The 26,937-nt window shown below is 52.7% G+C and overlaps 1 protein-coding gene across 7 annotated transcripts in view; it reads right to left on the reverse strand.

Moving 5' to 3' along the window:
• SH3PXD2A (SH3 and PX domains 2A) overlaps window positions 1-26,937 on the reverse strand; it is a 249,274-nt gene that overhangs the window by 65,910 nt on the left and 156,427 nt on the right. For 6 of the 7 annotated variants that reach the window (XM_061403339.1, XM_061403342.1, XM_061403337.1 and 3 more), the window contains one exon: window positions 20,733-20,761. In XM_061403339.1, the coding sequence (XP_061259323.1) occupies window positions 20,733-20,761 (29 nt within the window). Of the gene's footprint in view, window positions 1-20,732; window positions 20,762-21,242; window positions 21,289-26,937 lie in introns of those variants that run through there. The other variant, XM_061403345.1, reaches the window with a different exon arrangement.

Genomic DNA, 26,937 nt, shown 5'->3' on the forward strand with positions numbered 1-26,937 from the left:
AAACCAACAAAGTGGGACTCTACTGGGGAGGTCTCTGGAGTCTGTCTGAATTTAAATCTAGGCTCTGCCCCTTTGATAGAGTCACTAAACCTCTCTGAACCTCTTCCCTGGGCATATCCCATGAGTTTGGTTCGGTCAGCTTTGGGGGAGCAGGAAAGTCAGACTCCTGGAGCTACGAGGATGAGAACCAGATGGCAATAAGATACTAGATGCACCAACAAGACGCTGGCACCCAGAGTTGCCTACCAAAGAGCCCGGGTCAACTGGAACTGGGGGGAGCGGGACGCTGCGGGAACTACACCCACAGACAAGCATCCTGCGGCCAGTCTCTTACTGGGCCTGCAGCCAGAAGCTTCCTGGGATAGCAGGAACCTGGCTGGCCCAGCTTTCACACCCTTGTAGGGCCATGACAAGACAGATACACTCCAAGGCTCAAGGCATTCAACGGCTGTAGCAGAGTGGGTCCAAGTTCAGAACGCAGGGATTCATTGTCTGGAGCCAGATCTTGCTGGGCTATGACTTCTTGCCACTGTGCCCCAGATAAGGCCCAGTGGGCTGCCACTCAGTAAGGCCACCCTCACCCCCTTGGGGCAAGCCTAGTGCCAGGCTCCTCCCAGTGCCATCCAGCCCCACTCAGCCCTGGGGGAGCCAGCTAACAGGTTGCCCACACCTCTCTGTATCTCTGCTGGCTTCACTACTTTATGCACTTTCCTTCGGGTTCTTCAGGAGGAAATGTTTGGGAAGTGCTAATGTCTGTCTGTGAGCCAAGGGAAATCATCTGCCCTGAGCCTGTTGAACCCAGGAAGATGTGTTCTGCTAAAACAGGTGGTCGACAGACTTTCTACAAAGGGCCAGAGAGTCAGTATTTGAGGCTTTGTGGGCCATGTGGTCTCTGTTGAGACGACTCACCTCTGATGTTACAACCTGTAGAGGAATGAGTGAGCCGTGTGCCAATAAAGCTTTATTTACAAAACCACATGGTGGGCTGGGCTTGGCCTGTGGGCAGTGATTTGCCAACCCCTAGGCTAGGAGATCGGAGAAGGCAATGGCACCCCACTCCAGTACTCTTGCCTGGAAAATCCCATGGATGGAGGAGACTGGTAGCCTGTAGTCCATGGGGTTGTGAGAAGTCGGACACGACTGAGCAACTTCACTTTTTACTTGCATGCACTGGAGAAGGAAATGGCAACCCACTCCAGTGTTCTTGCCTGGAGAATCCCAGGGACGGCAGAGCCTGGTGGGCTGCCGTCTATGGGGTTACAGAGAGACACAACTGAAGCGACTTAGCAGCAGCAGCATCAGCAGGCTAGGAGATGAGGTTGTCAGAGAAGGGGAGCTGTTCCAAACCCCCAGGAGACAGAAGTGGGTGCTGCTGTGGATTAAATACTCACAAGGCCTTTGCCAGTTGGTTGATCTTTTTTAAATTGTCATCTTGAAGGGTCTGATGCCCTTCCAGGCCTCTGGGGCATGGGCATCTGGGCAGGCCAGGACCAGTGGACAGGAAGAGGTCCCTTAGCCTCTGGAAATGGAGACCCCATGCCTAAACGTGGAACAACTCGAGCTCATGCCCACCCCCTCCCCCCTCAATAAGCAGGCCTTTCCTCTTTCCAAAGGAAAATGGGAAGCGGACCAGAAACGAGCCTGTCTTTAAAAAAAAAAAAAAAGTCTTTTAAAAACGTGATTTATTTCCCAGTCCCCGAGACCCACAGAATTAATCCAGTTCCGCAGCTCCCATCCCAAATCCCACCCCCCTTTGCAGTGCCTTCTCTCCAGCCCACCAGAGCAAGCCCTCTCCCAGGGTGGGAAGGATGCTCCCACCTCCCACCTCATTACAATGAACAGAGGAGGAGAGGCCCCTGGCTCACAAACCCTGGCCCCCCAGCCAGGAGGCAGACACGGCTGCAGGCTCAAGGCTGGGAAAATGGAGAGATGAAGGGTTGGGGTGAAGGAGCAAGAGGCAGGCGCAGCCAAATGAGCAGCTGTGAGTGACACAAACCAACTGCTTCCTGTCCTCCCTGCTGTCTCTACGCCCCCATCTCTGGTGACAGAACCAAGGGCCCTAAGAGCAGAGTCACGGGGCCTGGTGGAAAGCACAGGGCATGTAACCGGGAATCTGCACAGCTGGTTTTGCTGGCTGTGTGACCTTGGGCAAGTGGCCTGACTTCTCTGGGCCAATCCGTAAAATCAGGCATTTGGGGCCCACCGATCTCCAAGACACTGGTTTCATGTTCTAAGCTCTTCCAGTAGAAACCCGCTAGTCTCCATAATACAAGTGCACCACAGCTGAAACAAATCTTTCCAGAGAACCAGACTGCTTTTCCTGGGAAAACCACTTGAACACATGCTCAATATATGAAACTCAAATGAAGCAGGCCAACAGTTCAGGGGGCACGTAAGACAAAGAGGAATTGGAGCATGAATTTTTTAAAAATCTTGGTTCTTGTGCTTTCTCTGCCACTTTAGTTCACTGATTCTGGGCATTTAGCAAATCTCCAAGCCCCCTTTCCTTCTGTGAAATGGTGATAAAAATATCTACTTCGTCTTTTTCTTTCCAGGGTTGCTTTAAGAGCAAAGTGGCCTAGTCCTGTGAAAGGTTTCAGAGCAGGAGGAATTAGGCCTCTGGATACAGAAGGGGAGTGGGTGTCAGGGTCCCTCCTGAGGTCACCCCACAGGAGGTGGGGTCCCTGCCACAGCCACTCCTCCTGGCTTACTGGCAGCAAGAATCCAGGCCCAGAGGAAACCAGGCGTCAGCAAGTCCTGACACTTAGGTGCTGAACCTGACTCGGGTCAAGTCCAGGTGGTTATGAGAAGTCAAGAACAATACCACAGGGGCCCCCGACTTTACGGATGTTCCCCTTGAACACATGTACACCCACGGACTACATTATGAACACGTGGGTAGACTTCAGTTAGGAGAGGGACTCCTATTGGTTTGTAATAGGGTTTCTTTTAATGTTGAGTAACTCCAGAGCAGTGAGATTTGGGTTCAGTTTAACCAAATCTAGTCTCCAACCATGCTTCCAGGAATTCTCCCCTGGTGTAGAGCAAGTTCCACCCATCCAAACTAATAAATCCAGAGTGGGCTGTGAGCCCAGGTGGGAAAGACAGAAGAACAGCACAAACTCCTTGGAGAATGAAAGCAAATCACAGGCTCAGGGGGATCAGGGCAGGGTCACCCGCCTTATCGGCTTACACGGCCCCCGCCCTGGGCTCCTGGGCCGGGAGGAGGAGCTGGACCCCTGCCAGGAGTGAGCACTCCACTGTTTTCTCTGTGTCTTTCCACTCCTCAATATCTCAGCGTACTTGAACACTCAAGACCTCTCTCTTCGGGAACTTGATTGTTCGTACTGCACTGCAACCCCGAAGGGATTTCTAAATATCTGTGGTATTCGAGTCTTTTCTCTGCTTTTGTACGAGGGAACTATACACAGGGCTGGGTTTCTAAAGTTTCCTACGGACGCCACGTGCTTCTTTTCCCTTTTTGACTAGGCCACCAGGGAACTCAGCCACTGCTTTCAGGCCGTCAACTAATTGTCCTTAGTCGCTCAGTCACGTCCGACTCTTTGTGACCCTTAGGACTGTAGCCCACCAGGCTCCTCTGTCCATGGGATTTCCCAGGCAAGAATACTGGAGCGGGTTGCCATTTCCTCCTCCAGGGGATCTTCCTGACCCAGGGATTGAACCCGGGCACCCTGTATCTCCTGTACTGCAGGCAGACTCTTTACTCTCTGAGCCATACTAGCCCTGTAATTTAATCGTAGGAGGAGAAGGAACTACTTTTTCACTAGGAGACCATATATCCCTGTTGCGGGCAGTGTCCTGTCGTAGGCATGAAGTAACTCAAATCTTTACCAGAGCCCTCCAGGGCTAACGGGCCTTCACAAAGAAGGAGCAGCTTGACCTACATGATATATGGGGCCTGAAATAGGTCATCATGCTCAGAGCAGCGGAAACAGGCACGACAGTGTAAGTGGCATGAATGGCATCCGGAAAAAGCATGGCATGAATTAAGATGACCAAGACAGAGAACAAGTAACAGCTCAAACATGACTTCCAGTCCAAAGTCACAAAGGTACATGTTGGGGACGGTTTGTGTAAGGTGTGTGAGCTGCTGCCCACAGGGGGTCCCTCTCTGCAGCTTGCTCCAGGGTGAGCGGCAGCCTCCAGCTCGTCCTCAGTGCTTAACGGTATGGAAAGATCATACCCTTGGACTGGAGGGGTAAGAGACCAGGGCTGCCACAGTGACAGCCCAGCCGCCTGGCGCTGCCTCTGATGCCTGCAACCTCTGAGGCCGGGCTGGCTTCAGGGCGGTGTGACGTGCGACCCGCCCCGTGCTTGGTTTAACACTCTTCTGTCCTCAGTTTGAGATGTTTAGTAATTTATGAACAAGAAGCCCCATAAATTTTGTAGCTGGTCCTGCCCAAGGTCTGAGGGTTCTGAGCCAGAGAATTCTGAACTAAACAAACAAGGCTGGAAGGAGCATGTAGGCACTCAGGACCAGAGAGAAGAGTGCGTAAAATCACACAGCAAGTGAGTGGCAGGGCTGAGGCTGGATCAAACATGCTACCTCCCACTTCTTTAACACGCAAGACCGTTTGACGGGCACTATCTAGTTTAATCCGATGACAATCTGTACTTCACAGACATGGAAAGTGAGGCTCAAGAAAGTTAAGGTTTTCCCCAAGACCCCACAGCAAGTCGTGGGTCGGACTGGAGCCCAGGCAAGCTGGTGGGAATGGGGAACAAAGGGGTAGAAAAACGGGGGACCTCATTCTCTGGGTCCCCTACCACCACCACTGCGGCCATTGGCCAAGGGAGGCTCGTTTATTTTTGTTGGGCTTCCCTTGGTAAACACAGCCATATTCCTCTCATTTTGCTCTCAGTAGGAAGGGGCCTGACTTCTTCCCTGGGACCTGCCTTTCCCAGAATCCAGAGTCCACGTGGGGGCAGCCCAGCCTGGGGCAGGAATGCACTATTAAACCGCTGGCCACCGAGCCAGGCGGTCAGAGAACGGTCAGTCTCCCGGCTCAGGTGGGGAATGGGGTGGGGGGGCAGTGCTGGAGCCATTCCAGAGCCCCTTGGGGACTAAGTCCAAGGACACCCATACAGAGGCCAAGGTTGGGGCCAGCAGAGAGAGCCCAGCCCAGTGGGTGTGGACAGAGAGGCCAAGGCAGCTGCCCAGGGGGGCTGCCAGGCAGCCCTGCCTCCTCCTTCCACCCTGCTCTGAAGACCCTCAGCTTCCCGGAGGTTCAAGACAGGTGTTGTGGTCATCAGCTGCGCTGTGGGCGGACAGAGGGGTGCTGTGTGGGGAGGTCTCCTACAGCTGCTGCCTGACCCCACGGCTGCCCCTTGGGGTGATGGCCTCCGCCTCAGCTTTCTGGCCCTCACCTCTCCCCACGCCAAGGCACTAGCGTACATGGCAGACACAAACTCAACACTGTTCAGAGTTCCCGGATCCCAGCCACGCCCCCTCTCCCTGGGGTGGCCTGCCTTGGTGATCCTCCCCCACTTACTAGGATATCCCCTCTCCAATTCCCCCACCCACCGGCTCCCCCGGCCAAAGCCGGTGAGAATGAGGCAGTAGCAACAGCAGAAACAGAGGCCCAGAGATGAAGTGAGCGGCTGCTGGGTCTCCAAGCCCCTGCGCAGCAGTCCAGCCCCTCCCCTGGCTCCATCTCCACAAGAGCCTGGAGCGATGGCATAGACAGCAATGGACCCAGGACTGACAACGCCATCCCAGGGCCACACAAAAAATGCAATGCCTTCTTTTCTCCAGACTGGACTCCTGCCATCAGATTATCAATGAATCAATGAATCTAATGAGCATTTGCCACAGCTGGAGGCTCCCAGCTACGACACACTGACTCTCCAGCCTCAGCAATGGGGCACAGATATTTACAATCAAATACACTCTTCCAGGTATTCCTGACCGCTTCAGGGGTCATGGAGATCTGGGGGAGCCTGTTCGGCTCCCTCAGCCACCTGCCTGGCACCATTGAGGCTGCCACTCAAGTGAATCATTATTGTCCCAGGCTGCCCGGACCTGACCATTGAACAGGCTAGAGCCAGACACCGCAGGCAGGGCCCCGGGAGGGGATTCTTGGGGGTGGGGGGAGGGGGATGATGCAGCGGGGCTGAGACCTGGAGGCCGTGCATCTGCTGGACCCCACCCCTGGAGCAGGGCTCACAGTGACATCTGGCTGGACACTGTCAGGGGAATGTCTGGATAGCACTGTAGTCCTATCAAGCGTCCGAAGAGCAGGTGCTTCTTCAAAATTTGTTACGAGTCTCTCCAACCAGATCTGAAGTTCCTTCGGGGTCTTAACCCTCTCAGCCTCCTCACAGCACACTGAACACAGTAGGCGGTACACAGAAAGTCCCAGTGGCTGATGGAAGGACGTCTACTCAGTGTACTCAGTCCCCAAGGTTTCGTGGGCAAAGTGAGGTCTGGCTGACCCCACTGCTCCAGGGCCTTTTTGATCCCCAGGGCCCTGCACTCCCTCTAGCCTAGGTTTTGGCTGGGGTGGCCCAAGACACATACAGGCATCCTCAGGCTGGGAAAGACCCCAAGCCTAGTTGGTGCCGCACAAGGTAACTCACGGGCAGGCCAAGCCCGGCAGAACATCCCTGGAAGCTGCAGGCTTCCAGCATCTGCTGTAAAGCCCTTCAAAGAGATTTAAAAAAATTGTCCATGAGCAATATGGTCTATGGCAAGATGGATGTTGCAGGAAATGGGAGTCTGAGCAAAAACAACTGGCTTATCTATGATGTCTGGTGGGAGCAGGGCTCAGCAGAGCTCGGCACAGCCTCCCAGGGTGTGTGCCTGCAGCCTTAGGCCTCTCCTCACCCCCATCCCGCTCCTGCTCTGCGTGGGTCTGGACCAACCCCTTGAGCTTTCAGATGCCACGTAAACAGGGAAGGCTATGTGTGTGCATGCGAATGCATGCATGCTTTCTCTTTCTCACACACACACACACACACACACGCACACACACATAGTTTGGGAAATCCCCACATCTGGCTCTCACGTGACTGAGCTATGCCCAGGAGGCCGCAGCTGGGAGGGTCAGGAGTGTGCAAGCTCTCTGGGGGAGCATGAAGTTAACTCTTTGGCACCACAGCTCTGGGACTCTGAGGGAAAGCCAGGGAGGAGACCAGTGCTCAGAGAGCCCTGGCGTGGCTCACTGAGCAAGTGTGGGAAAGGTGGGGCCACTTCTCAAGGTCCCCCTGGTCTTCACCTGTGACTGGGAAGGGCTGCTCTTTCTTTGCCCCTGTCAATCCTGGTCAACCATCAGCTGCGAGGGAGACCCGGTAGATGAAGATTCCCTCCCCAACAGAGACCCATCTGTCAGTCAGGGATTTAATGAGCCCTTCCTAGTGCTGGGCCCCTGGCTGGGTGGGTTGTGGCCCTGGAATCGTATGGAAACGGGGTACGTGGCCCCCAGGAGACCACTGGAAGCCACAGTCCTCCTAACAATAAGGAACATGTCAGAGGGGGCCTTTGGTCTTTGGGGCACGTTCTCTCCAACTTAGGCACGTGTATTATTTTATAAATCAGAACTTTTTAAGCTTCAACAACTTTAGTGAATGAGTGACCATCTGCAGTGGTATCTCTGAAATAGCACCACCCAGAAGGTATCGGGGGACACGGAGGACGCACCCCAGTCCAGTGGCAAGGACGTGGCACGCTCTCACAGCCAATGCTGAGCCTGCCCAGATGCCTCTGCAGGCTGCTCTCCCTCTCCTCCAGGCTGACTCATTGAAAACCTCAGGGAACCAGGGGTGGAAGGCCTCACTCAGCACCCCACCCCCAAGCAGATCTATGCCTCCCCGGGGGAGGCTCCCTCCATCACCCCGCCTCCCATCGTAGCACTCGGACACCACACCGTAACTGCTGTTTACTTTCCCATCTCCCAGACCCAACCAGGACCCAGGCCTCAGGATGCCCACCTCAATATCCCTGGGCTTGGACCACAGGGCCTGGCACAGAGGGGATCCTGAGATGTTCACTGGACAAAATCTACATGACAGCCACAGCCAGTGCCAGGGAATCAGCTCTAGGTCTGGCAGGAACACCTAATCGTAGGGAGTCTGATACCAGCATCCATCGGGAAACTCACTTCTTATCAATCTAGCTAGCCCTTGAGGGTTCCTCCACCCCCACCTCTGGGAGAGCCGCCATGAGTGTCAGCGGAGCCCTGGGCTTAGAGCAGAGAGGGCAACTGAGGTCACTGAAGAAGTTGAGGAAGGGGCCCTCTTACTCAGAACCCTGTGACCAAATGCCAGGGAGGAACTGACAGAGGGCTCTCAGAGCCACTGGGCTCCAGGCAGGGATAGTGTGTGGCCAGGCCATGCGGACCAGGAGGCAGGCAAGGAGAAGCTGCCTGACCCGGACAGATCCGGGACAAAGGATGTTAAAATCTGCCCTGTTTGCAAGGTCTCCCCAGGGGAGCTGATGCCAACAGAGACAGTCTTAATTTAGCTTCTTGTCACTAGCTGTCATCACAGCTTTGCAAGGACTTCACCCTGCTGCCTGGAACAGTTATGTACCCAACCCTGACACACTGATCCAACACTCAGGGAGCCTAAGGTGGCCCAGGGCCAAGGGGTAGACCCTGGATAACAGGAAAGGCAGACACCTGTGGGGGGCTTTTCCTACACCACTGTATCCACTAGCCAAATGCAACATCAGGAGGAAGCATCTTGAAGAGGATGAGCACGGGGAAGTGAAGGGAATTTTTGACATGGCTCGGTTTTCCTGGTACAAGAATCCAGTTCTAATGTTAACAAAATCCATCTTCTTACCAGCTGCTTGGGTCACATGTGTCGATGACAAGATCCAGGGGGCAAAGCAGAAAGAGTTGGGGAAAAACACTTTTTTTCCTCGCAAAAGTCTAAGTTTCGCTGAAACGCTGGAAAATTTTTCTTTGCCGCCACATTTCAGGACTGACCAATTATAAAAATGTCACGAGCCAACTGAGTTACACACGCCACATTTCTGTTTCTAAACAAAGTAAAGTTCAGATCAGAAAAAGGTGCTAACACAATAAGTAATGCACATTTCCCCCGAATCTTTGTTTTTCCACTGGCTTTGTCGTTACTGGAAATGTTGCCTCTTTTGTCACATGTTTATAAACCAAAAAGCCCAAGCGGGGATTTGCTGGGCCACAATGTAGGCGTCTCTTCTCCTGAAGAAGAAGACCTTGTGGAAACAAAGCTGTCCTCTTAACTGCCCCCACCCCTCACCCCAGGGACATGGCCAAATGCACCCTCCAGGAGCAGCCCCATTGAGTCACAGTCCACCCTGGGGGTCCAAGCCTTCTGCCCCCTCACTCTCTGCCTACCCTGAATATGGCCATCAACCCATATGGATGACCCATCCCAAATTGAACCCAGCCTGGATCTCGGGGTATACCTGGGGAGCCCATCAAAGCTGGCTGGTGTTTCTGGGTAGATCTGGGTCTGAGAACCTGTGCTTCAACAAGCAGGCTCAGGACTCTCAGCGCACCCCTGGGCCTTAGCACATGCTGTCCCCTTCCAGACCATCTTCCCATCACGCCAGCAGGAGAGGTCAGCTGACAGGCCTGAGGGGCAGAAAGAAGCCAAGCAAGCAGGATGGAGGGGATCAAGGCTACCCACCCGCTAGTTGCCTCACTTCCCAAGTGTGAGATACGTACTCCCAGGATTCGGGGAGCCCTCCCCTCCCCCACCCCTGCTCCGTGTGTCCAGGCCAGTAGGGCAGTGGGACCACACTGCCTGTGGCCAGACACACACTTTCTCCATCACATCACTGCCACATAGGCTGGCGGTGGAACTGCCAAACCAATCAGCCTCCTTCATTCCCAATTAGTTGGCTTTGAACTCCAGGGGTGACATCAGGCTGGGGACCCAGAGCCACACAAATAAAAATTATTTAAAAACACCAGCCTGGGTGAGATGCGCCAGAAGGCAATGCCTTCACGAGACACGTTCACTCTTGGAACAGGCCGTCGGAGGGTGCCAGGAATGTCTTGGCCGTGTTCTCCAAGCAGCCTGGGCCTTTCTCCCTGAGGATGGATGGCTTGGGCAGAAAAGAAAGCTTTGGAAAAGGCTTGCTGATACACTCTCCCAGGTTTCCTTTCCAGACACATCTCCTGCCCTCCCGCTCTTCCTAGCCCTTCATGTTTGTCAGGCTAGACAACCTCTTCTTCCCTCAAACTTTCAAACACATCCCAGACCCAGAGTCCTTGCTCAGACCGAGCTCTTCTACCAGGAGTGTCTGGCCCCCTCTCTGCTCATACCCACCCCTTCCATCCTCCAGCAAGCATCTCCAGCCCCTCCCCTCTTGGCTGCTGCCCCCCACCCCGCCCTCAGCCCCTTCTGTTTGACTCCCATGCATCACAACCCATCCTGGCCCTCATTCATCAATGAATCCCCGGCACATCCTGCTTTCTCAGTTGAGCTGTGACCTCCATGAGGCCAGGAACCAGTAATCACTTAAAAGAAATGAAAGCCTCCAGGGGAGGACTGAAAGCTGCAGTCATCTGCTTTGTCTCTGCCCCTCTCCCTCTGTGGCTGGTAAGCAGGGCCGGCTGGGGTCTGAGAGAGGCTGGCCCTACTCTGCGTCCTGGGGTGGGCTAGGGGTGCATTCATCCCAGGGGAAGACGAGGCACCAGAGGCTTTTATAGACCTGCTTTCTCTGCTTCACCCTGGCCCTCCTCACACCCCTGCCTCATTCCAGGATTTGGTGGGAGTGCCATGAGCAGGAACCCAGGTTCTGCCTGCCCCTCCCCTTGGGAAGGCAGCGGCCTCTCTCTTAGTCACTTCCTCTGTCAAAGGAGGGCAGACTACCTTTTTATAGTAGTCAGAACCTACAGGCAGGTTTTGCTTTAAGCCAAATACACCGTGAAAATGAAGTTGCTCAGTCGTGTCCGACTCTTTGCGACCCCATGGACTGTAGCCTACCAGGCTCCTCCATGGGATTTTTCAGGCAAGAGTACTGGAGTGGGGTGCCATTTCCTTCTCCTTATTAAAGACCAAATTCATACAAAGAGAAAGAAGGGATACTAGTCACAGCCTGCAAAGGGACCCTTTACCTCAAGAAGAATCTCTTGCGCCCAATGGGTTCCCTCTATAGATACCACAGTGGGGTTGGGGGCTCTCTTGGGGCAGGCCCTCTCCTAGTCTGTGGAACTCCTGCCAGAGGTCTCCAGAGCCCAGTCCTGCTCTCTCTGGATTCCTCAGGTCTCAGGAAGGAACCGACTTCAGTGGAAAGAGGTTTGAATCAGAAGAACCAGATTTGAATCCTGTCCACTCGGCTAGGTGACCTTGGTGACCTGGACCTACCTCCCCTGGTCTATAAAAGGGGTAAGACCACCTGCCCAGGCTATCAGGAGGCTGGCTGGCAGCCACGAGATGGTGCACACACAGCCTTCCCACTCTGAAAGGAGTCTCCTGCAGGAGGTAAATGCCAAAGTCAGTAGTCCCTCCTGTTTAAGAGCTGCTCCTACTCAGAAATGGCTTAACCCTTGGTGTCTCTTGCACCTGACACTTCCCATGTATTAACTCCTATTCAAGCCTCAGACGACCTGTTGAAGTGCTATCATTATACTCATTTCATAGATGAGCAAACTGAGGCACAGGGAAGTTAGGACTTGCCCAAGACCACGTGGCTGGCAGAGCTGGGACACAAAACTAGGTGTTCCAGCTCCAGAGCCTGTCTTAACTCTACAGAATATTCTGAGACTAGATTCTGTCTCCTATGAGGCCAGGCCCTTGGCTCACAGAATGAAAATTATGCTTCAAGCCAGTCCTTTTTAACTCTGAAATCCCCTTGCTTTCTGAACCTATCAATAATTAAAAGAACAACAATGGCGGCTGCTATCATTGGGAGCATGCTATGCGCCACCCCCTGCTAGTTCAATCCTTACCATTCATAGAGGCAGGCACTATTTTTACCCCCGTTTTCCATATGGAGGCATGAGGTCAGAGGTCAAGCAGATTGCCAGTCACAGAGCCAACACGTGGCAGAACAGGAGCTCAGACCCCGACCGACACCAAAACAGAAATTCTGAAGTCCAGGTGACACGCTTCTCTGTCGTTAGACTACAGTAATATTGATCTCATGAACTCCATCCAGTGATGCAACCTGTGTGGTACTAAAATGGAAGCTGGGTGAGCTTGCCAAGGTTCCAAGGAAAAGCATAAAGTAAACAGGATTTCACGAGGAGCATCAACACTGACCTAAAAGAACAAACTTGCAACACACTTGAGCAACCTCATTTGCATTTAGATGAGCAGCAGCTCATCACAGGACTCCTGGGTGGGATGCCGCCTCAGACACAATCCCAGGGCCAGGATGATCCCAGAGGATCCATGGACGCCTGCGCCCCCTGGTGGAACTTCCTAGCCACCAGAACTGGAGCCAGGCAACCTACTAGAAGGGTGGGGGCCCCAGCCCATCTTTTCAGGGGTTGGGGGATGGGGGTCTCCTGCAGCAGTGCTCACCTGGGGGAGGCCAATCACCGACTGGCCCAGCCTACTGCTGGGCACAGCACAAAGCCCTCTAACTGCATTACGCCCTCGAACCTTCTGCATGTTCCTGCAGGTGGCCGCTACTCCATTTTCAAGGGCGTGCCCATCACTTGGGCTAGGCTACGATCCCCAGTTATCCAACCACACACTCATGCAGGAATGGCTCAGGAGGTATTATGCAGGGGTGATCAGGTTCAACATTAGCTGGCTTTCACGGATGTTACACTTGATACTCTGAGGGGCCCTGGGTCCCTCAGCTGAAATGCTTTAATGGGCACAGCTGAGGTGTTACTGCAGAAGAAATTTCACCTGTGGACTGCAACCCCAGCCTGCTCTTGGGTTTCGGACTTGCCTGACTGGCCCACAATTGCATAAGCCAGTTCTTTGCGTGAAATGTAATATACAGTGGCTTCTATGGGTCTGGCTTCTCCAGTTGAATCCGGCCAATACAACAGAAGAGGTGAGGGCATGGAGCTCTGGTGGAGATCTGCCCAAGGTCACGGGGCTGAGAACGGGACCCAGACAATCTGGCATAAGCTACCCCCCACGGCCCATGCCGTCCTCTGCTGCTGTCCTTGCCCCCTCGTTGCCAGTCTCCCCTCCTTGACCATCTCTACTCACTGGTCACAAAAAACCGTTCTGAGAGCTAAGGCAGATCATGTCCCCTTTCCTCAGAACGCCTCAGTGGCTCTTCATCTCTCTCACCGTGAAGGCCGAAACCCTTAGAAGGTCTGACGCTGTCTGAGCTGCTGCCCCACTCCCACATCTCTGCTCTCCCCCCAACACCTTGACCTCCCCTCCACTCCCCCCCAGTCACAGGCCTCCTGGCCATGCCTTGAGCAGGCAGACCAGCATGCTCCTACTCTGGGCCTTTGCACTGGTTGTGCCCTTGGCCTGGATGGCTCTTCCTTGGCTAACCATGCCACTTCCTTGCTTCCCTGTCCAACAGTATATTGTTGTCTGCACAGTTCATCACTAGAGTGGACTGCAAACCCCTCAAGGGCAGAAAGGCACATTCCAGTCACCTCAACACTTTACTGGCATACAGCTGGTGCTCAATAAGAGCAATTGCAATAGCTGGTCTCCAAACAAGCTGTGCTGGGTCCTGCTCCCCCACCTGTGTGCAAGTGCTATGTCTTGACTTGGCAAAGCCCCAGCTCTCTGCCCGTAATCACCAAAACTCCTCCTCTTTCCAGACAACATCCCTGACTTGAGGCCACAGCAACTCTCCTTCCTGACCTGCAGGGTCAGTTACGCGCCCAGGCCTTCTTCTTGAATGGTGCTGCCATTCAACCAGCACCAGAGGTTCCTGCTACCTGTGCGGGCCCTGCAGCTAGGTCTCTGCTTTCAAGGTGGTGGGACACAGATAACACAAGAAAACCCACAAGGTAATGAGAGTGTGGTCAGTGACATGCAGGGAAGAAGCAGGGTGACCTGAGGGGGGCAGCTAGATAGTGGATGATGGGGCAGCTTGACTGAGCAGAAATCTTAAGGGGCCAGCCACATAGAAGAACAGGGAACAGCATTAAGGCCAGGGGGAACAGCAAATGCAATTACCATGTGAAGAGAATGAGCCTGCTGTGTTTCATGAATGGAAGGTGACGGGCATGACAGTGCTGGGGTGGCAAAGAGGGGGCAGGGGTGAGGGTAGAGCCCAGGGTGGGATGGTAGGCAGGGGCCATAGCACACATAGCTCTCTGGGATCAGGGGTTTTTCTGGGTGGGTAGAAAATCCTTGGAATTTAAGCAGAAAGGCACATTCAGTTCAGTTTAGTTGCTTGGTTGTGCCCAACTCTTTGCAACCCCATGAATTGCAGCACGCCAGGCCTCCCTATCCATCACCAACTCCCAGAGTTTACTCAAACTCATGTCCATCGAGTCAGTGATGCCATCCAGCCATCTCATCCTCTGTCGTCCCCTTCTCCTCCTGCCCCCAATCCCTCCCAGCATCAGAGTCTTTTCCAATGAGTCAACTGTTCGCATGAGATGGCCAAAGTACTGGAGTTTCAGCTTTAGCATCATTCCTTCCAAAGAACACCCAGGACTGATCTCTTTTAGAATGGACTGGTTGGATCTCCTTGCAGTCTAAGGGACTCTCAAAAGTCTTCTCCAACTCCACAGTTCAAAAGCATCAATTCTTCAACGCTCAGCTTTCTTCACAGTCCAACTCTCACATCCATACATGACTACTGGAAAAACCATAACCTTGACTAGATGGACCTTTGTTGGCAAAGTAATGTCTCTGCTTTTGAATATGCTATCTAGGTTGGTCATAACTTTCCTTCCAAGGAGTAAGCGTCTTTTAATTTCATGGCTGCAATTACCATCTGCAGTGATTTTGGAGCCCCAAAAATAAAAGTCTGACACTGTTTCCACTGTTTCCCCATCTATTTCCCATGAAGTGATGGGACTGGATGCCATGATCTTCGTTTTCTGAATGTTGAGTTTTAAGTCAACTTTTTCACTCTCCTCTTTCACTTTCATCAAGAGGCTTTTTAGTTCCTCTTCACTTTCTGCCATAAGGGTGGTGTCATCTGCATATCTGAGGTTATTGATATTTCTCCCAGCAATCTTGGTTCCAGCTTGTGCTTCTTCCAGCCCAGCGTTTCTCATGATGTACTGTCATAGAAATTAAATAAGCAGGGTGACAATATACAGCCTTGAAGGACTCCTTTTCCTATTTGGAACCAGTCTGTTGTTCCATGGCCAGTTCTAACTGTTGCTTCCTGACCTGCATATAGGTTTCTCAAGAGACAGATCGGGTGGTCTGGTATTCCCATCTCTTCAAGAATTTTCCACAGTTTGTTGTGATCCACACAGTCAAAGGTTTTGGCATAGTCAATACAGCAGAAATAGATGTTTTTCTGGAACTCTCTTGCTTTTTTGATGATCCAGTGGATGTTGGCAATTTGATCTCTGGTTCCTCTGCCTTTTCTAAAACCAGCTTGAACATCAGGAAGTTCACAGTTCACGTATTGCTGAAGCCTGGCTTGGAGAATTTTGAGCATTACTTTACTAGCGTGTGAGATGACTACAACTGTGTGGTAGTTTGAGCATTTTTTGGTATTGCCTTTCTTTGGGATTGGAATGAAAAGTGACATTTTCCAGTCCTGTGGCCACTGCTGAGTTTTCCAAATTTGCTGGCATGTTGAGTGCAGCACTTTCACAGCATCATCTTTCAGGATTTGAAATAGCTCAACTGGAATTCCATCACTTCCACTAGCTTTGTTCATAGTGATGCTTTCTAAGGCCCACTTGACTTCACATTCCAGGATGTCTGGCTCTAGGTGAGTGATCACACCATCGTGATTATCTTGGTTGTGAAGATCTTTTGTGTACAGTTCTTCTGTGTATTCTTGCCACCTCTTCTTAATATCTTCTGCTTCTGTTAGGTCCATACCATTTCTGTCCTTTATCGAGCCCATCTTTGCATGAAATGTTCCCTTGGTATCTCCAATTTTCTTGAAGAGATCTCTAGTCTTTCCCATTCTGTTGTTTTCCTCTATTTCTTTGCACTGATCGCTGAGGAAGGCTTTCTTATCTCTTCTTGCTATTCTTTGGAACTCTGCATTCAGATGCTTATATCTTTCCTTTTCTCCTTTGCTTTTCACTTCTCTTCTTTTCACAGCTATTTGCAAGGCCTCCCCAGACAGCCATTTTGCTTTTTTGCATTTCTTTTCCACGGGGATGGTCTTGATCCCTGTCTCCTGTACAATGTCATGAACCTCGAACCTCTGTCGATAGTTCATCAGGCACTCTATCTATCAGATCTAGTGCCTTAAATCTCTTTCTCACTTCCACTGTATAATCATAAGGGATTTGATTTAGGTCATACCTGAATGGTCTAGTGGTTTTCCCTACTTTCTTCAATTTAAGTCTGAATTTGGCAATAAGGAATGCATGATCTGAGCCACACTAAAATGGACTGGAATGGGTGAATTTAACTCAGATGACTATTATATCTACTAGTGCGGGCAGGAATCCTTAAGAAGAAATGGAGTAGCCATCATGGTCAACAAGAGTCCAAAATGCAGTACTTGGATGCATTCTCAAAAACGACAGAATGATCTCTGTTCATTTCCAAGGCAAACCATTCAATATCACAGTAATCCAAATCTATGCCCCAACCAATAATGCTGAAGAAGCTGAAGTTGAACGGTTCTATGAAGACCTACAAGACCTTTTAGAACTAACACCCAAAAAAGATGTCCTTTTCATTACAGGGGACTGGAATGCAAAAGTAGGAAGTCAAGACACACCTGGGGTAACAGGCAAATTTGGCCTTGGAATACGGAATGTAGCAGGGCAAAAGCTAATAGAGTTTTGCCAAGAAAGGCACATTATATGTCCCATATTTGGAGGAGTTCACTCTGTGGCGTGGAGAAAAGTGTGGAGGGGCAACGGTGGGAGCAGACAGGCTGAGGAGGAAGCTGAGGTCCTCTGAGGGATGAAGGGGGCTTCTAACAGATGTGATGGTGGAGGTGGGAGAAGGGAATGGGTGTGGAGGGCAGGTGAGAGGAAGGGAGGAGTCAGGGATGACTTCCTGATGCTGGGCTTGAGCAACAGGGTGGGTGGTGGGAGGAGGAAGATGCGAGAAGGAGCAGGTTCCATGGAGGGAAGGAGCAGAGATAAATTTGAGGCTACACTGTCTTCTGGGTATCAAAGTCTCCAGTCCTGCCTCCTCTGTGAGGCTGCCCTCTGTCTGAGCACTTTCTTCCTGTTCACTCCACCCTCCCCAGGTCTGCCTGGTAGTCCTGGCTCTGTGCTCCACAGAAGATCCCTCCAGGAGATCCTCCAAGGGTGAGCCGGGGCTTTGGGGACTACAGTGTGATGAGAGGTGGCCAGGAAACAAGCATTTGTGTTCTTTACGCAAACATCCCTGACTGGAGTCACCCTGGGAAGCTTCGTGAGCTTCATCACAGAGTGAAACCCCAAACGTGAACACAGACCCCAACTTGGCCACAGACTCCAGGCAGCCACCCTTGGAGACGTAGCTTCTCATTTGTGAAATGGGAATCCCATGAGCCACCATGCAACGTGGCTCTGAGTAGGAAACGAAGAAATAGATACATAAAGTAGCCAGTACATAGTGAAAGTGAAAGTGAAATTGCTCAGTCGTGTCTGACTCTTTGCAACCCCATGGACTATAGCCTACCACACTTCTCCGTCCATGGGATTTTCCAGGCAAGAGTACTGGAGCAGGGTGCCATTTCCTTCGCCAGAGGATCTTCCTGACCCAGGGATCGAACCTGGGTCTCCCGCATTGTAAGCAGACGCTTTACCGTCTGAGCCACCAGGGAAGTCCTCCACCACACACTAGATGCTCACTAAATTATAATAGTAGCTAGCACTTCAGGAGAACTGTTCAGGGTGCAGGCAGTGTTCCAGGAAGACTTATATATATATATATATATATATATATATATATATATATAAGTTTATGTAATTTTCATTATAACCATGAGCTGTGTATTAGTCAGGATTCTCCAGATAAATAAAACAGAATATTGACAGAGAGAGAAAGAAGAGAGGGAGGAATTGGCTCTTGTGACTGTGGGGCCTTGATGAGCCCACAATCTGCTGGGGGTATACATATAGGCTGGAGACTCAAGGAAGAGCTGCAGTTCAAGTCCAAAGGTGCTGGCCGAATTCCTTCTTGCTTGGGGGAGGTCTTTCCCTTAAGGCCTTCAACTGATCGGATGAGACCAACCCACATTAGGGAGGGTAATCTGCTTTACTCAAGGTCCACTGATTTAAAAGTTAATCTAATTTAAAAAACATCTTCACAGAAACATCCAGAATAATGCTTGAGAAAATATCTGGGCACTGCAGCCTAGTCAGGTTGACACAGAAAATTAACTCTACAAGGTGGTAAGAATAGTATCCCCTAGTTTACAGAAGGTAAGGCAGGCACAGAGGGTAGGAGGAACGCCCAAGGTCTGAAGAGCCAGACTCTAAACTCCTGCCGTCTGGCTCCAGAGCTGACTCTTTTAACCATGACAGTAAGTGGCCATTATTATAAGCACAGCAGCATAAATTAAATTTCTCCATCCATCCTTTTCCTGGCCTGAGAGTGGAAGGCAGAGAAACCGGGGAAGCTTTCCCTGGGTGGGGCCCTGCCTTGCTTAGGAAGCAGCACAGACTCTGAGGCTCAGAGATTGAGGGCTGGTAGGTTATCTGGGCCAGTCCACAACTCTACGGAGGAGGAAACTGAGGCTGAGAGTAGAGAAGGGACTCACCAGGGGGTCCCAGGGCTTCAGAAAGTGATGATGACAACAATAAATCATGCTTCTCCAGCAGTTACTGTCTCCTAGGGACTTTTCTGCATTAACTTCTTGAATCTTCTACATGTGAGACAGAGAGCATCATTATCCCTGTTTTTTTAAGGAACGAGGAAACTGAGGCAGAGAAGTCATGAAACTGGTGCCAGAATCTCAGCCCAGGCTCAACCAATCACTGCATCTCTGAGGTTCGGGGCCGGTTTCTTGGGGAGGAGGGGATGTACCTGTGTGCTAAGTTACTTTGGTCATGTCCAACTCTTTGAGACCCTATGGACCATTAGCCCTCCAGCCTTCTCTGTCCATGGGATTCTCCAGGCATGAATACTGGAATGGGTTGCCATGCCCTCCTCCAGAGGATCTTCCTAACTTAGGGATCGAACCAGCGTCTCTTAAGTCTCCTGCATTGGGAGGCGGGTTCTTCACCCCTAGCACTACTCCCAGGCTTGCCCCTCCTTCCCAGTTCCCCAACCTGGGGCTCTGGCTACAAGGGACCGGTGAGAAGACGCTGCAGTTCATGAGGCAGCCTCAGCCTCCTGTTCACGCAGGAAATGCCCTGCCGTACAGCGGTGTGCACACCTGAAACACCCCTGCCCAGGTGACAGGCATGTGTGCGCATGTGTCTCATCCCACAGCTGGACACAAGCACACATGCCAACCCACAAATGGATACATGCCAACACACTGGCACACACACCTAAACAAGTAAACATCCTCAAGAGCACACAACTATGAAACCCCACGTGAACACACACGACTCCCCCCAACACATGCCCCCTATACAGGACACATCTTTCCTCATCCCAATTAACATATAAGCAAACACGGATACACACAAACCACACTCAGAAACACACCATGCAATCACAGCTACCCCGATTCACAGCCCATCTTTCACACACAGGCATGTTCCTCTACTGATCCAGGGGTCAAAGCACCTAGACACAAGTACCTGCCCACAAGGTGAGCCGCTAATGTGAGCCATGGATTCTTCCACGCTTCCCACACCCCAAGGGCCAGAACCGCCCCCCTCGGCTGTCCACCCCCACAACTCACCACCCCCATAAGTAGGAATAACACAGATCTTCCAATCCCTTCCCTACCGGGCAACTCCCAGTACACACTCATCCCTAAATACAAGGGACCACCCTCCCCCAATTAACTGCACCGCCCACGTGCAGGTACTTGCCCAGTTCCTCCCCCGACCCCCCCTCCCCCCGCGAGAATCCTGACCCCAGAGGGCAGCGCCCAGCACACAGAGTCCAAGGACTTGCTCTGCCGCTCCCTGTCTCCACCCCCTTCGCAAACTCGGGGTGAGCCCTGGCACCTGCCGGGCCAATGCCGGGGCGGGTCAGTGCCCTACCACCTGGTCTCCGAGGGCCACCGTGCAGAGCCCCCACCCCCGCAGCGTGGACCAGGCGCTCACAGTCCGGGGAGGAGGGGCAAGGCTGCTCCTCAGGCGTTAGAAACTCACAGTCACTCGGGCACGATCCCCGCCCCCCCCACCCCGCAACGCCCTGCTCCTGGATCTCACTTTCTCACGGGGGAAACGCAGCATCTCTATTAACCCTTCCGTGGCTGCCGCACCGCGGTAAGGACCCAGGGAGAAATCCCAGCAGTGCCCAGCAGTCGGCCGCACAGCCCCAGGAGGAGGATCCGGCTGCACACGTAGCGCGGATCTAGGGGGCTTAGGCCCCCCACTCTCCATGCACCCACTCCCATCAGCACCGGGGAGAACCCGAGGGACGCGGAAGGAGGAGGGGGTGCGAGTACCAGAGGTCTTAGGGGGCAGGAGCTGGGGATGGGGGCAACAGAAAGGGAGCAGGACCACGGGGCAGGCAGGCGAGGACAAGCCCCCAGAAAGTCCCCCGCAGGGTCAGAGCGGCGCGTGCACGAAGCGGGAGGGAAGGTTGGAGGGAAGAACGACCGGAGGCTCCCTTACCTGATTTCCTCTTGGAACTGCCGTAGTCTCTGAAAAAGAAGCAACAACACACAGACATGGTTAGGGTCGTGCGAGGGCGCGAGGCTACTGCGCTGCGGCTGCAGGGCACTCGCGGGCCGCTGCTCATGTGATTCCCGCTGCCGGCGAGCCGCGCGCTCCGCAGCCGCACGCACTGCGCGCCGCGCCAGCCCGCGGGGCCCCCGCCTGCTCTGCCTCCCCTCCGGCCGCGATCGGCCCGCCCCGCCCCGCCCGGCCGTCCGCACCCCGCCCCGCCCCGCCGCGGCTCGGTGGGCCACTCGCGCCCTTTACCAGGCACCTTCCCCCAAGCTCGGATTGGGGAGGACGAGGCAGGTTTCCAAGCACTTCATTAACAGGGAAACTGAGGCCCCAGGGAGTGGTCGCTAGAGCCCAGGCCCTGCAGCGCACCGGAAGCCTGCTCCCCACTCCTGCCAAACTTTCCCTCCCAGTGCTTTGACCACTCAGCCTTTAAAGTCACGATCGAAATGTTACCTCCTTCACCTGTCTTGCCTGACATCCTCCCCTTGCAGGCCCTGCAGTAATTATAGATTTGTGTGACCCTTTGAAGGAAGTCCGCCCCCACCCATGGGTCCCTGAGGTCACAATGTGCCTTGTTCCCTCCAACTGCACCCCTTGGCCAGGCAGTGGTGATGGACGAATAGGGACTGTAGGCTTAATGCTGACCTTCAGAAAGGCTCAGGCTGGGAACCGGAGGATTCAATAGGGGGTAGGCAGAGCATACTGCAGGAGAAGGCAATGGCACTCACTCCAATACTCCTGTCTGGAAAATCCCATGGATGGAGGAGCCTGGAAGGCTGCGGTCCATGGGGTCGCTGAGGGTCGGACATGACTGAGTGACTTCACTTTCACTTTTCACTTTCATGCATTGGAGAAGGAAATGGCAACCCACTCCAGTGTTCTTGCCTGGAGAATCCCAGGGCCGGGGGAGCCTGGTGTCGGACGCACAGAGTCGGACACGACTGAAGTGACCTAGCAGCAGCAGCAGCAGCAGCAGAGCATACTGCCAGGTATGGTGGCTAAACTTCCAGTGAGCACTGGGTTCAAATCCTGTTGCTAGAAATAACTGCTGGAGGACCAGAAGTATGTAACAGATTGTAACCTGCCAGGCTCCTCTGTTCATGGAATTTACCAGGCAAGAATACTGGAGCAGGTTGCCATTTCCTACTCCAGCTGATCTTCCTGACCCAGGGATCGAACCTGAGTCTCCTGCATAGGCAGGCAGATTCTTACCATGTGTCACCTGGGAAGTCTGTTAACAGCTTTACCTGCCCTGGTCTGCTCCAGCCTGGAGCCTGCTCTGCCCGTGAGCAAGGAGTTAACCCAGACTCAGCCACAGGCTCCCTCCCAGTCCTGCCCCCACTGCCTTCCTGCCCCTGCTCCTGCCTTTGGCCCCTCCCTACACCCTTGCAAAAAAGTAAAATGGCTCTCTGAGGAGGCCTTACAAATTGCTGTGAAAAGAAGAGAAAAACAAAGGAGAAAAGGAAAGATATACTCATTTGAATGCAGAGTTCCAAAGAATAGCAAGGAGAGATAAGAAAGCCTTCCTCAGTGTTCAGTGCAAAGAAATAGAGGAAAACAATAGAATGGGAAAGACTAGAGATCTCTTCAAGAAAATTAGAGATACCAAGGGAACTTTTCTTGCATAGATGGGCACAATAAAGGACAGAAATGGTATGGACCTAACAGAAGCAGAAGATATTAAGAAGAGGTGGCAAGAATACATAGAAGAACTGTACACAAAAGATCTTCACAACCCAGATGATCATGATGGTGCGATCACTCACCTAGAGCCAGACATACTGGAATTCGAAGTCAAGTGGGCCTTAGGAATCATCACCACAAACAAAGCTAGTGGAAGTGATGGAATTCCAGTTGAGCTATTTCAAATCCTGAAAGATGATGCTGTGAAAGTGCTGCACTCAATATGCCAGCAAATTTGGAAAACTCAGCAGTGGCCACAGGACTGGAAAAGGTCAGTTTTCATTCCAATCCCAAAGAAAGGCAATACCAAAAAATGCTCAAACTACCGCACAACTGCACTTATCTCACACGCTAGTAAAGTAATGCTCAAAATTCTCCAAGCCAGGCTTCAGCAATACGTGAACCGTGAACTTCCAGATGTTCAAGCTGGTTTTAGAAAAGGCAGAGGAATCAGAGATCAAATTGCCAACATCCACTGGATCATCAAAAAAGCAAGAGAGTTCCAGAAATACATCTATTTCTGCTGTATTGACTATGCCAAAGCCTTTGACTGTGTGGATCACAACAAACTGTGGAAAATTCTTGAAGAGATGGGAATACCAGATCACCTGACCTGCCTCTTGAGAAATCTGTATGCAGGTCAGGAAGCAACAGTTAGAACTGGACATGGAACAACAGACTGGTTTCAAATAGGAAAAGGAGTATGTCAGGCTGTATACTGTCACCCTGCTTATTTAACTTATATGCAGAGTACATCATGAGAAATGCTGGGCTGGAAGAAGCACAAGCTGGAATCAAGATTGCCAGGAGAAATATCAATAACCTCAGATATGCAGATGACACCACCCTTATGGCAGAAAGCGAAGAACTAAAGAGCCTCTTGATGAAAGTGAAAGAGGAGAGTGAAAAAGTTGGCTTAAAGCTCAACATTCAGAAAACGAAGATCATGGCATCCAGTCCCATCATTTCATGGGAAATAGATGGGGAAACAGCGGAAACAGTGGCAGATTTTATTTTTGGGGGGCTCGAAAATCACTGCAGATGGTGATTGCAGCCATGAAATTAAAAGATGCTTACTCCTTGGAAGGAAAGTTATGACCAACCTAGACAGCATATTCAAAAGCAGAGATATTACTTTGCCAACAAAGGTCCATCTAGTCAAGGCTATGGTTTTTCCAGTAGTCATGTATGGATGTTAGAGTTGGACTATAAAGAAAGCTGAGCGCCAAAGAACTGATGTTTTTGAACTGTGGTGTTGGAGAAGACTTTTGAGAGTCCCTTGGACTGCAAGGAGATCCAACCAGTCCATCCTAAGGGTAGATCAGTCCTAAGTGTTCACTGGAAGGACCAATGTTGAAGCTGAAACTCCAATACTTTGGCCACCTGATGTGAGGAACTGACTCATTGGAAAAGACCCTGATGCTGGGAAAGATTGAAGGCAGGAGGAGAAGGGGACGACAGAGGATGAGATGGTTGGATGGCATCACCAACTCAATGGACATGAGATTGGGTAAACTCTGGGAGTTGGTGATGGACAGGGAGGCCTGGCATGCTGCAGTCCTTAGGGTTGCAAAGAGTCGGACATGACTGAGCGACTGAACTGAATTGAACTGCACCCTTGCATCCACTGGTCCTCAGGGGAGCCTCTAAGACAGGTCTATTAAATGCTCAGGTAGGGCTGGATGGTGATCTATGTGGAGACCAGGGGAAATGCTCGTTTCCCTGGGGATCAAAGAAAATGCCAATTGCCCAGCTTCAGTCGAAGCGAACTGGTAGCTAGGTCTGCTGGCTGGAAAGAGGGAGTCTACTGGAAGAAAGGACAGCAGGTTCACTGGGAAGGGAATCACCTTCATAGACTCCCCAAGACTCCAATCCTGGGAGTCTAGGGGGTGACCTGGGCTTTGAGGCCATTTGTTAAGCTTCAAGGAGCTTTGCCTCCACAGCCTAGGATAAGCCCCTGTTTCCTAGGTTCGTAGGTTTCCCACAGAGGCCTGTGAGTAGGAATGCTGGGGCTGAGGCCCAGGAACCTCCATTTCTGATACCATCCCCTTCCCCCTCCCCACCAGCCCTCTTGTTTGAGAACCTCCTCAGTATCCCAAGCCTCTTTCAATCCTCACGTCCACACTAAGGAGGTTCTATCATCCACACCTTACAGATGAGGTTCAGCTACTGCCCAGGGTCATCCGAGCTGGGGAAGGGCTGTGGTTTATGAGCTCCCCTGCCCCCATGAAACTGCATCACGGATGGGGGATAACGGGGAACCTGCTGAATCTGTTGCCTTCAAAAGGCAGGTGGGAGAGTTCCCATTTGCCCCTGTCCCTGGCCCATCAGTCCAGGAAGGGCAGAGCCAGGGTCAGCTCTCTGGGGCAGAATGGAATGGGGAAGACTCTGTGTAGAAGTGCCTGGCTGTGACCACTGAAGCTCTGCTGTGGGGAGAATTCCCAGCGAGGAGGAGGAAGAGTGTTATATGGTGGCTACCTCCAACCCAGCAGACTTGCATCTCCCAAAGAGAAACTTTGTTTCTCAGGCCTTATTGCCGGGTAGGGCCTGAGGAAGGGCAGAGAGTGGAAGGCCAGGATCAGCTCCCCTCCCCTGCCCCACCACCTCCCAGCTGGTCCTGCAGGAGAAGCCTCTGGCCCGGGGACCACAGTGGCCCACTGCCCATCCCCTGGCGGCCAGCAGACCAGATGGGGGGCGTGGCTTCCTTGCAGTGATGGCCATTGCATTGTCCCCACTCTGTTTGTGCAGCTGCGCTGCCCATGATTCTCTTTGAGCTTGTCAACAGCCCCCAGGGGGAGACAGGCAGGTCATCACCGTGTGATGGGAGCATGTCGAGGCTCAGGAGTGGGAGACGGACATAGTTCACGGCTGCTGAGGCCGCTCTGTGCCAGGCCCCATCAGCGATTCTCAACCTGAGCATTCAACAGGGTCACCTGGGGAGCCGGAGTTACAAGTTCAGACGTGGCCCCCACCCCTGAGCTGACGAACCTAGTGTCTGCATCCTGGACGAGCCCCCAAGGCTGCCCCAGTGTTGGTTGAGAACCCCAGGTCCAGCACAGGCTCCGCTCAATCACTGAAATCCATGTAGGCAGCAGTGGTGCCAGGGGGCACTCCAGTCCCTGTACCACAACCTCCACTGGGACTCTAGCCACCCCCAAGAAAATCTTGCTTAGTAAGAACAATGAGCTTGCGGTGCCAAAGAAGCTTCCAGACAGCCCCTGCCCGCTCCCCTCAACCCACCCCAGCCAGCCTGTCCTTCAAATAGAGGATGAGCCCTTCCCTTCAAGGACTCCTGGGTCCTGTGGTCTCCTTTTTTGGGCAGGTGAGGACAGCAAAGCTTAGAGAAGCTGGACAACATGTTCAAGGTCACACAGTGAGTAGGTGAGGCTGGGAATGGAGGCTGGGAACCTGGCCTTCTCTGGGTCAAGACCAGATGCTGCCACCAGTGGGTGCAGGGGAGGAGGGCAATGCCAGCCCTGGGGGCCTGAGAAGCACATAGGTTAATGGGGTGGAGGCTGAGGCCCTGGCATGGGGGGCCCAGGCTGGGGCTGGATGGTGGGACTGGCAGGCCTAGGACTCCTTCCATAGGGTCTGGCCTCCAGCCCGAGTAGGGGCGGCCCTAATAGGAAACCTCTTGGAGGTTTCCGGTTGGGCACCTTTTAGCAAAGCCATTTCATATTTTTAGCCATTGAATGTGCTGAGAAGCAGCTTAGATATCCAGTGGCTGGGACTCCCCCATCCCTCACATACCAGGGCATGGGGCGGGGTGGGGAGAGGCAGGGATCTCCCACCTCCTGCTGCTCTGCAATCAGTCCTGGCCTGGGCAGGACAGCAGACCCTCCGTCAGAGTCCAGTTTCTCCCCAACTCGAGACCCCCTCCCCTCCTCCCCTCTTGCTCAGTCCTTGCCCAGAGCTGGTGCTGACAGCCCCCACGCCCCTGGCAATTCCACTCCTGGTAGGTCACAGTCTAGCCTGCTTCCGACTTGCTGCTGAATCACCATCTCCCGCGGAGTCACAGGAAGGGAGAAAGGGAGGGGAGGCGAGGCTGGCGTCTCCCTCTAGCGCCGCCAGAAGCTAATGTAATTGAAAAGGCCTCCCAGGCTGTCCTGACACGGCTCCGTCAGGCCACTCGGCCTTCTCTGCAACTGGTCCGGGGGTGACCAAGGCCACAGTGACCAACCATCCTGGGCAAAACTGGGACACAGGACTTTCAGAGCCCAAACTGGGAAGGTCACAGACAAACCAGGATGGTTGATCACCAGATGGTGTACAGGTCAGGCCTGGCTGGAGAAAAAGGGTGGGGTTCCTCCAACCCAGCATCACACCCTTCCCTCATTTAAACAGGGGACTCCCCCTCTGCAGCCTCTGTGATATAAACAGTTCACTTAGGATGTTGCTGTCTGCAGCATGAGGGAAAGTGCTGGAAGCAGATTCCAGTTCAACTTTCTGCTACTTGCTAGCTGGG

The sequence above is a fragment of the Bos javanicus genome, chromosome 26, assembly GCF_032452875.1.
Source record: "Bos javanicus breed banteng chromosome 26, ARS-OSU_banteng_1.0, whole genome shotgun sequence".
Taxonomy (NCBI): domain Eukaryota; kingdom Metazoa; phylum Chordata; class Mammalia; order Artiodactyla; family Bovidae; genus Bos; species Bos javanicus.